This window comes from Cornus florida, unplaced genomic scaffold, assembly GCF_030987335.1.
Source record: "Cornus florida cultivar Cherokee Brave unplaced genomic scaffold, ASM3098733v1 CherokeeBrave_3.0.0_Hap2_Chr02, whole genome shotgun sequence".
In the NCBI taxonomy this organism is placed as follows: Eukaryota; Viridiplantae; Streptophyta; class Magnoliopsida; order Cornales; family Cornaceae; genus Cornus; species Cornus florida.
The window spans coordinates 21,073,192-21,084,834 of NW_026775572.1; the positions used below are offsets into that span (position 1 = coordinate 21,073,192).

General features: G+C 33.2%; 1 protein-coding gene across 1 annotated transcript; it reads left to right on the top strand.

Annotated features, from left to right (window-relative positions):
• Positions 1–5,424: 5,424 nt before the first annotated feature.
• LOC132295798 (agamous-like MADS-box protein AGL62) lies at positions 5,425–6,126 on the top strand. Its single transcript, XM_059794078.1, has one exon. It carries the CDS (start codon positions 5,425–5,427, stop codon positions 6,124–6,126), a length of 702 nt encoding a protein of 233 aa, XP_059650061.1.
• Positions 6,127–11,643: the final 5,517 nt, after the last annotated feature.

Here is an 11,643-nt window from a genome sequence, read left to right on the forward strand (position 1 = left end):
ACATCATTATTATTAAAAATACTCAATTCTTAATGGGAAATGCTATTTGTACTCATCAGAATTGCACTCACGCCCTTCCCTTCTTTTTTTTTTATAAATAAAATGATAAAAATAATCTTGAACTATGGCACATTCTCTCTCTCTCTCTCTCTTTTTCATCTCTCCCCTATTTGATGGACGGCTCTCTCTCAACTCACTCTCACTTCCCTACCTTCTTTGTCACTAACTCATCCCTACTCATTTTACTGTACCATTTACAAATATGAAATACCTAAAAAAAAAAAGAATGAGAATATGAAGATATAAATAATTCCAGCAAACTCTGTCACTCCCACTTTGTTAATTATTGGTGTATAATTAATTACTATTCTTAACTAATATTGTATAAAAAGTCCGTCCATTGAGGTGTTGCTTGATAAAATTGAAAATTAAGTATTGAAAATTTTAATTGCTAAATTTTAAACAGAAGTTTTTAAGTGATAACTAAAAAATAGATAAGTGATGCCCTTATCATTGGCTTAAAATTTTATCCTATTTTAGGTGGCACTTAGCATTTTTAATGATATTCAAATTGCATTCTTGAACATATTTAATTGAATATAAGATTAATCTGTTAAGAAGTAAGAGCAAAATTATTGTCAAACTGCATCTTAGTCATTCCAGTCAAATTTTATAAAAAGAAAGAAAACATTTTACAATGAAAATATGTATAAAGGGTTTAATTTCTTTTCTTTATTTTAAGTTCATATAGGTTTTCAGTAGTTTGCATTTGATATTTCAGGATGATATAGATGCTAGTGGAAGAGGGAAGATGGTAAGGAGGAGAGAGAGAGCCGCACGAGATGAAGAAGAGAATAGAGGAAGAAAGGAGAGAAGGAAAATAAGAAAATAAAGGAGATTTGTCGTTGTAGCTTTTACGTACGTTAGATTAAAATAAATAAATAAAAGATAATGAAAAGAGTCAAAGAAGAGAAGGAAGAGGAGATGAGAGAAAAAAATGTAGGTATATAGATCCATATGAACTTTTTGTATAGTTGAGGGGTTTATCTGTAACCTTTTATATAGTTGAGGGATTGATTTACAGTATTTTTTACTTTCTTGAAGCAGAATGGTGAGGCTGTCAAACAGCTTGTGAATCAAGATGTTCACAGCCAATGGTTGGGGCCTAATCCATCCATTCATCATTTTTTAAGGGTCTTATATATCGTTATATATTTCCATGAATCGGCCAGTATGACCGATTTACATTAATATTCGTCCGAGTTCGCTACACCACATCCGCGGACAATACTGCAACCGTTATTGCGACTGTGAACCATGCCCTCACTCAATTCAATGTGACTTTGCAACTATTTCCGTTAGTGCCATCCATCGACAAGTTTTGACAGAGAATCACTGATTCTTGCAATTCATCTCACACTGGAATCCATTCGTTTCAAGCTTCTAAACTCAACAATTACTGATACTCACAATGTTAGTAAAGTTACAGTAGAATGGGAGCTTCCTGATAGCGCCGTAAGACTGCCGGCGAAACCACCTGATCAAAGGAACCGAAGCTTGAGGCTTGCAGCAGGGGAATGATTCCCACGTTCACCGGATTGAATGGAGGACCATAACGGCTGAGCATTTTAAAGGTTGTTCATGGGCTGGGTGTCAATGAGTATTGGGCTTGTTCCACTTGGTCATGTATTTGATGCCTTTGGGCTGCTGCCTTATTGGGCTTGTATTTTTGTTCATATATATTTATAAATTAAAAATTAAACTTTCAACAAAAAAGAAAAAAAAAAGGGTTTTGACAGAGAAATCACTATCCTAAGCATATGGGAAGTTGCAATATGTTTTTTTAAAAATCAAGGACATCTGCGTAATTTACAAATATATTTTTTTGCATGGATGATTGGATGAAATATTTTTTATGCCAGTGAAATTTTAATTTTTTGAGACATATGACAGCTCTATTATGATGAAGCAGCATATATTTGCAAAATGTGCAACGGCTTTTTTTTTTTTTTCCCCCCAAATGTCCAACGGTTAGAAACAAGTTTTTATAGTGATTCATCAATAATATTTAAAAAATCAATATACATCTTTGGTTGATATTGATTATAACTAGGACCAAAACTTTATCCAAAGAAATAATTAATTATATAATTTATATCTCATTTTCCAATCAAACCCACTGCCTCTCATTTTTCCACTGTGTTGGGAGTATAGTAATTGGAACATTGTGTTGATGTATGACAAATTGGCCACAGAATGACCTATTGAGTATGTACAGTGTTGGCATTTTACAAAAGAAACATTATGTTGTCCAAAAATTTATTCAAGGAACATTGCTAAGGAAAAATGAAATGATAAAAAATAATTTTAAATAAAAGTGAAAAAAGACAATTCATTAATTATTAAATGAGCAAAACCAAGATAACGATGTATTTCATTAATTATAAGAGGGGTGCTAATCACAGTGCCTCGCGACTGTGGAATCTTAATCGCTAGTTTAGCTATTGACGCATGTATTTTCTTTCCTCATAATTAATTACTATTTTTTTACTAACTTCCCTTTGGGTCTCTCATTATATATAATTACTATACTAGCCTCCTAACTGATAAAATTTTCTTTTTTACAAAAGTCCATATCTAAATGTTTGAAGTTCAAATTTAAATTTTTTCAGATGTATTCTTTGTATTTGAAGTATTGCTCTAATTTTTCAGATTAAAAAAGTAAAAAAAATATATCATAAAATAAAAAGAAAAAAGTACTATAAAATTTTTTTAGATTATACTTTTTTTTTTCATCTGATTTTATTTTTTTTATTTGAAAAACAACAGAATACTTCGAAACAGAGAATATGGATCTGAAAAAATCATATAATTTTAGAGAGAGAACCCAAAATTATTCGTTGTTTCGAAGTATTCTGTTATTTTTTAAATAAAATGAGATGAAAAAAAAGTATAATCTAAAAAAATTTTATACTACTTTTTTCTTTTTATTTTATGATAAATTTTTTTTACTTTTTTAATCTGAAAAATTAGAGCAATACTTCGAATACAAAGAATACAGATCTGAAAAAATTCAGATTTGAACTTCAAACATTTAGATATGGACTTTTGTAAAAAAAAAATTTTAGTGTTGGAACTTTAAACATTTAGATATGGAATTTTGTAACAAATAAAATTTTAAAGTGAGAAGGAACCGTGAAAGTTTCTGAAGAGAGAATTTATGCTCATGGTTTATCAGTTATGAGGCTAGTATAGTAATTATATATAATGAGAGACCCAAACGGAAGTTAGCAAAAAAAATAGTAATTAATTAAATTATGGGAAAAGAAATACACGTGTCAACCGCTAAACTAGCGAATGAGATTCCACAGTCGGGGGCGACTGTGATTAGCACCCCTCTTACTAATTACAATGTTTAATTCTTCGTCATAGCATTCCTAGGTTTGTAGTCTAGGGTGGATCGCGAAGGGGCCTGCCTAGGTGAGTTCCTGGTGCCAATAAAAAAAAAAAAAAAAAAAAAAGTTCAATTCTTAATTTTTTTAATAATTTTAATATTAAATTATCACAATCCAGATAATGATATATTTCATTAATTACAATACTCAATTTTTAATGAGGAATACTATTGGCACTCACCGAATTGCATTCACGCCCTTCCCTTCTATATTTTTATAAATAAAATGATTAAAAAAATCTTAAACCATCGCAAATCCCCCCCCCCCCCCCCCCCCATCTCTCTTGCATTTCTCTCCTATTTGATGGACGGCTCTCTCTCTCAACTCACTCCCTCTTCCCTATCTTCTTTGTCACTAACTCATTCCTACTCATTTTACTGTACCATTTACAAATATGAAATACCTATTTACCAATATTAATTGTTTTTTTTGTGTACAATAATGAATGAGAATATGAATTTCCAAAAAAAAAAAAAAGAGAGAGAAGAATGAGAATATGTATAAAGGGTCAGAAGAAGATATAAATAATTCCAGCAAACTCTGTCTCTCCCATTTTTTTTTTTTTTAATTACTGGTGTATAATTAATTACTATTCTTAACTAATATTGTATAAAAAGTCTATCGAGGTGCTGCTTGATAAAATTGAAAATTAAGTACTAAAATTTTAATTGCTAAATTTTAAGCGAAGAAGTTTTTAAGTTGTAGCGCTTAGCGTTTTCAATGATATTCAAATTATATTCTTGAATACATTTAATTAAATAAACGATTAATTTGTTAAGAATTAAGAGTAGAATTGAGTAATCAAACCGCATCTTAGTCATTCCTGTCAAATTTTATAAAAAGAAAGAAAACATTTTACAATGAAAATATGTATAAAGGGTTTAATCTCTTTTCTTTATTTTAAGTTCATATAGGTTTTCAGTAATTTGCATTTGATATTTCAGGATGATATAGATGCTAGTGAAAGAGGGAAGATGGTAGGAGGAGAGAGAGAGCCGCACGAAAAGAAGAAGAGAATAGAGGAAGAAAGGAGTAGAAGAGAATAGAGGAAGACCGGAGTGAAGGAAAAAAAAGAAAATAAAAGAGATTTGTCATTGTAGCTTTTAGTACGTTAGATTATAAAAAATAAAAAATAAATAAATAAAAAGAAAAAAGAAAAGAAAAGATGAAAAGAGTCGAAGGGAGAGAGATGAGAGAAAAAAATATGTAGGTAGATAGATCCATTTGAACTTTTTGTATAGTTGAGGGGTTTATTTGTAATCATTTGTATAGTTGAGAGGTTGATTTGTAATATTTTTTACTTCTTGTTAGTTTAATTAGGGTGAATTTTTAAAATTTTTATAAAAATTGCATAAAATAATTCAAGGTTAACTTTGTCATTTTATTTATAAACATATAAAATGGAATGCAGTATAATTATGGAGCGTGAATAAAACTCCCTTGTAATAATTAAAGAAAAATGATAGGTCTTTCAACTTAAATTAACGATTCTTCCTCCAAATACAATGTGGTTGGGAATGAGTCGAAGAGATGTTTACGGAATTTTTTTTAAGAATTCCAACGGGATCCAATCGCGTTGTATTCGGAGGAGGAGAAATCGACAATTAGGTCCGAAGACATATTATTTTTCATAATTAAATTCTGAATAACAAAATCTCCATTAATATTGATAAATAATAATTAATTATTATTATTATTATTTTATCTTTGGTAGGCACTTAAATGAGATGTCGATCCATAAGACTTATCTTCAGAGACAATTTTAATGGAATATCCACTTACCCCTATAGAACGAATGAATGCTCACGAGTTCTCCGCGTAATGATAAATAAAAGGGTATAATGGAAATTTGACATCCAAAAGACGCGAAGAATCCTCTATAAAAGCCTGGTATGCGTTAGAGCAAAACTATAGAGAAATCTAGGGTTTCTTCTTCTGTCTGGTTAGACATTTCTAGTCTAGCTTAGCCATGGATAGGAGGAGTAAGGGTCGCCAAAAAATCGAAATGGCGAAGATAGAGAATGAGAGTAAGCTCCAAGTGACCTTCTCCAAACGCCGGTCCGGTCTCTTCAAGAAGGCCAGTGAGCTTTCTACTCTCTGTGGCGCTGAAGTGGCCACAATAGTCTTCTCCCCAGGGGAGAAGGTCTACTCTTTCGGAAACCCTAGCGTCGAATCTGTGGTGGACAGGTACCTTTCTCGGCACCCTCCACCAACAGGCGACGTCATGAATCAAATTGTTGAGGCTCAGCGCGGTGTCAACGCCCGTGAGCTCAACACGAACCTTACCAATGCTGAAAATAGACTCGAATCCGAGAAGCAGCATGGTGAGGCTGTCAACCAGCTTGTGAAACAAGATGTTCACAGCCAGTGGTTGGGGACTGATCCACCCATTCATCTTAACTTGCAACAGCTTGAGATCTTGGAGGGGTCAATGCAGAACGCTCGGGGGACTGTAAATTGGATGGCTGAACAGCAAATGAATAGGGCGCTGAACCCTCCGGTGCCTGCAACGCCACTTGCAGCCATACATCCGGTGCCTGCATCGCCATTTGCAGCCATGCCAGGTTCTTTTGGCGGAAGTGTTGCACCGTTTGATGGCGAGGCGTCGGGGTCCGGCGGTGCTATGGTGCCCTATGGATTCAACTATGGCTCTGGTTCAGGGTTCTATTGATCGAGCTAGCTTCTTCATTTGATGGAATAAAGTGTTGTTAAACCTAGACATATCTTTTCTTTTGTTGTTGTTTGTAGTAATTTTTAGTCACATTTTTTTTTTCTTCTCTTTTTGTTGTTGTTTGCAGTCATTTAAGTTGGTCACATCTCTTGTTGTTGATGTTGTTCTCATGCATGTATATGCTTTGGTTGTAATGGCAGTATTAGCTATATCATAGCTGTTTCTTTAATGTTAATCATGTTGCAGTATCATTTTTAATGGATTTATAAATTGTAGACTTTTTTATCTGACAAGTTCTATTATTTTTGAGAATAAATCAGAGAATAATTATATATATATATATATATATATATATATATATATATAATGATGCAAACAATTTTACAAGATATAAACTATGATAAAACTAATATTATACTTCTATATATATATATTCTTTATACATTAATTAAACTTTGTAAGGTTTGCATCAAGATTGTTAATTTTTTTATTATTATTTTACATAGATTGTTGAAATCTATTGGGGGAGGAATGGAAGGAGAGAGAGAGAGAGAGAGAGAGAGAGAGAGAGAGAGAAATGCACCGAGTGACTTCTCTCTTCGACATTAAAGTCAAAAATTTAATGAGTTTAAGTACAAAACATATTTAAAGCATGATACGGGGTTTTCGTTTGACTCTAAAAACTGGTCTTGTTCTGGCTTCTTTCAAATTAATAAGAAAAGTAATTTTTTAAATTTGTCTTTGCGCGCGCGCGTGTATTAAAAAAGTGCGGACCGCAGTTTAATATATATGTATATATATATAGTTTAGGGTTAAATGCAAAAAAATTTTCTGAATTATTGTCATATTGCAACAAACCTCCTTGAATTACAAAAAATTCCCCTGACCTATTAATTTGTTGCATTTCAATCCTTTTTGGCAAGTAACTTGGTTGGAAAAATGAAAAGACACATTTACCCTCAATTAAAAGTACGTAGCTTTGAGGATTACCAACTGAAGCTTTGGTGACATGGCAACTAGTAATTTAAAAACCAACAAAAAAGAGAAACAAAGTCAGCCAAAATTAAAAATAAATAACAAAAATGATAAAAAATTTAATAGGTTGTAAAACCCATTTGCATTACATCTGCGGCGACATTCTCCTTGCCCACCATGTTCGACGGCCAAATCCACCTGATTGCGGTATAAAGATTGAAGAACTTGAAGTTACGTCGACATCACTGGACAGAGACGAAGAATCAAAACCGATGTCACCGTCCGGAATCAGTTTTTTTTTTGTGATCACAAAATTGAGATCTCAATGTGGAAGAAGGATTATCAGCCATGGAAATATGATTTTGCCAAAAGTTAATTGAATTTAAGGAATTAAGATTTTGCCGTACACGGGAGAAGGTCGCCGAACATGGTTTAGGGTTTGATCAAATAAGGGTAACGGAAAATAGATATCCTAATAACTGTTGATTCGTTTTTCTTCAACGAGGAAGTGTTTGCCATCATCTACAGCAACAGAGGAACGGCGGTGAGCTTGGCTAGTTTGGATGATGGTGGCCGTTATGGAGTGACGGCAGAGAGAAGAGTTCGCGAGGAAACGGTGGTTACGGTGGTGGAGAGATGGGCTGACTTGCGGCGGCTAAGATATATATATATATATATATATATATATATATATATATATATAATCACATACACACACATATATATATACAAGGTATATATCTGAAATCTATTGGGGGGAATTCGTGTATAGAGGTGATGGTGCTGTTGTGGCGGCGGCGACGGCGACGTGTATGAAGGTGATGGTGCTACAGTTACGGTGACGGCTACGACGCTTTTTCTCACCGGTAAGACGGTCCTCGCACTCACCTCCATACCGTTTAATAAAGCTCCAGTCTAGGGATGTCAATTTTACTGCCCCGCTGGGGCCCCGCCCCGTCCCGCCCCGTTAATAACAGATATGAGAACACTTTTTATACCGTTGGGGCGGGCATGAATACAAATTTTGTACCCGTCGCAGATCACGGGGCAGGTAAGGGTTCAATATACATATCCTAGGGGCCCCACCCCGCCCCGCTAAGCATATAACAATATTATATATATATATATATATATATATATATATATATATAAAAACGTAAACTTGGTATTAAATTTGCTTTTGTTTTGATTATGGTGGAAGTTGGAGCTTAGAACTTCTTGTGATTTAGTTGTATTAAACTTTTATTTTTATTTATTATGTTATCTGAATTATGTTATGTGTATGTTATTATTTTTTTTTTGTTAGGATACATAATTTCATTTATGTTGTGCCATTTCCAGGCTTTCCACATTCAAATAGCAGGAGCTTAAGTTTCAAAAAGTGGGAGAAAAAAATTTGTTAGCGGGGCGAGCACGGGGGCACAATATTTCCCAACGGGGCGGGGCTGGACATGAAAATTCAACCCATCGAGGGTCTTGGGGCGGGCATGGACTTGACAAAAATTAAAAAGGGCGGGGTGGGATTTAGGGAAACCCGCTCCAAACCCGCCCCGTTGTCATCCCTACTCCAGTCATACTCGCCATCTGAGATTTCAAGGGCGAAATCGTAATTTTATTGCCGGAGAACAGTCCGTTCTCCGTCAAGTACCCACTTTTCACAAGCGGCATATCGATTACCTCCGCCGTTTGGTTTTGCTTTAATGTTCTTCACAAAATCTGACGATTATGACTTCTTAATCGAGAAGTCGCCGAACTGAGGCTTGAAGTGAATGAAGAAGCTAGGGTTTTGGTTGCCAATCAGATTGAACTCAGCACTCATAGTCATGAAGCTCGAAATCGGTGACTTGAAGTGACCGGTTTCGATTTTGAATACGAGACCAAAGGGATTGAGCAAATTATTGGGACGATAGGCAATCTTCAGAGAGAGGGACCTGAATAGAAAAAAGTGCCGAGACCGGAAGTCGTACCGTTGAGGGGTGTTTGGCTGTCATTATAACCTATTAATTACTTATTTGGTTGTAACCTTAACAATTAAGGGTTTTTTTTTTTTTTTTTGTCATTTCATGTATAAGGGCACTATGGTCATTTATTTTCAACTTATTCACTGTTACGGTCAAGACTTGTCGGAGATTTGCCGAATGGGGTCATCTGCAACAAAATTGCATAGTTTAGGGGGTTAGTTGCATTTTTTTTATAATTCAGGGGGGTTTGTTGCTTAAATGGCAATAGTTCAGGGGTTTTTTTTGCATTTAACCCTATAGTTTATGATAATTCTATATGCAATAATAATAATATGCATGTGTGTAAGACTTGACTTATCCCATAACAATAATAAGAGAAATGTTATTCATTGAGAAAAAATAAAACCCCCTTATAACACAATGGGTGTGGAATCGACCTCTGGCACATGGTGGATTTGTCTTGCATATATGCTTTATTTATATAACACCTTAGGCTTAAATAATGATAAAAATAAAAAATAAAAAAATAAAAAAAAAGTAGAAATTAAAAACAAAAAGACCAGGGTCAACTTAATTGGTTTGTAATTCTGAAAATAATTATTTAAAAATTCAAAAAATTAAAAACTGTTATCAGAGAACAATTATTTATAGTTATCTGAAAACATACATTTTTATAACTAAGTTTTTAGAAAACAGTTTTCACAAGCAGGGTTTTTTGTACAATTTTCTGTTCTCAATAGAAAAATATTTCCATAGTTACAAACCAAACATGTTCTCTCCTATTTGGAGGGATCCTATATATGGTGTTGTCCATCAAAAGAACGTGGTTTTGGTGCACAATATGCATGGAGCCCTAACACTGAACTCACTTTAGGCTTTGTGTCTGTACGTGCATCAAAACGACGTTAGTTGGTATGTAGGAAAGGACCCCTCCAAACAAGACTGAATTCACTTTTCATGTACCATGAATCCGGCCACTACGATGAGCTGAAGATACACAGTACTGACTTAAATTATTAAATATTTCATTGTCATCGGAGCCGTAGTACGGACAATTTTGACTATTAGATCTTATTTACTTAATGAGGTGGGTCCCATAACGGTGGCGGCTTATTAAATGGATAATGTTCGACATTTTTTCGTCAAATTCCATAAATAACACATAATTACTATATTTAGAAGTATATCGGAAATTAAGATCAGAAAAAGTGTAACACTAATCAATGATTAATTAATACTCGATTCTAAATTTTGATCAATGAGACGTTCCCAAAAAGTTGACATGCATGAATTCGAAAAATATAGCTTCGCAACAAACCTTAGTGCTTCTTTCTAAACTAATCACACAAACCCCTAATCTCCATCAACCCCTAATATTGTTCTCTCTAATTTTGTAATTATGGGACCTTTCTGAAATTTGAAAGTATTTCTTTAAGTCTTTTGTGAATTTTTTAGGAGTTAAACTGGGGTAATTTTATAATTATTATTTTTTTAATATAAAATAAAAATAACATAAAAATTCCAGCGTCACTAGACTCGTCACTGTTTTCGTTAATGCCATCCAACAAGTTCAGACAAAGAAGTTATTGTTGTACATTTTGGAAGCATACGTGAGGTTGCTGTATTTTTATTACAAAACAGAGCAGGACTCTGTATATATTATTTCTATTATGACGAATCAGAATATCAATTCTATTATGATAAAAGTTATATTTTCTCAAAAAAAAAAAAAAAAAATCCCGGAAGGTGTTTTCTCAAAATTTTTCCAAGCCCCTTTCAATTGCCCATGTTTCTCCTGTATGATTCTCCATGCTAAACCTTGAAAATTAAGCAAAATTTTGTCTTGTCTATTTTCTTACAGTGTTGCATTAATTTTGTATTGGTCTTGTCAATTTTATGGTATATATCTTTCTTCATTTTCACCATTAATTCAGAGAAAAAAAATTAATTTAGAGAAAAAAAATTAATTAATTTAGAGAAAAAAAATTAATTCACCATTTTTTGGGTTGAGAAATTCACCAATTTGAGTTAATATATTAAAGGTTAGCTGCATTCTCATTATACAAAGTTCACTTTCTACCAGAGACATAGCCCTTCGTAAAAGGTATTGTATATTTTTTATGACGGATACAGCTCAACACAACTGATTGCCGTCTCAAAATGATTTCTCCACCACGGTTGAAAGTAAAATTTCTTCTAGTATTCTTGCCCTGAATCCTGTGATGGTATACCACCAATAAGAATCCAAGGGACATAAGTTGAAACCACAAGTCAATCCACAGATAGATATACACTATTATATATATATTTATAATATGCTTTTGATATTATTAATTTTTTTTTCATAAACTACAATTTTTTTGAAAGGAAGAAAAACTACATTGAGGAAATTGGAAACTAATGCAACTAAGCAACTATTGAGTACGGAAAGCCAATTAATTAAGCAAATCAATATGCATGACTAGAGATGAAAATACATATGTTTTTTTTTGCCCTACATCAGTCTCAATAACAAAATATATTTTCTTTTATATATTTTTATAGAAAAAAGAATATTTTCTACTCACCAATATGATATATA

Coding starts and splice junctions, on each gene's coding strand:
- LOC132295798 (XM_059794078.1), top strand. CDS start 5,425: ATGGATAGGAGGAGTAAGGGTCGCCAAAAAATCGAAATGGCGAAGATA.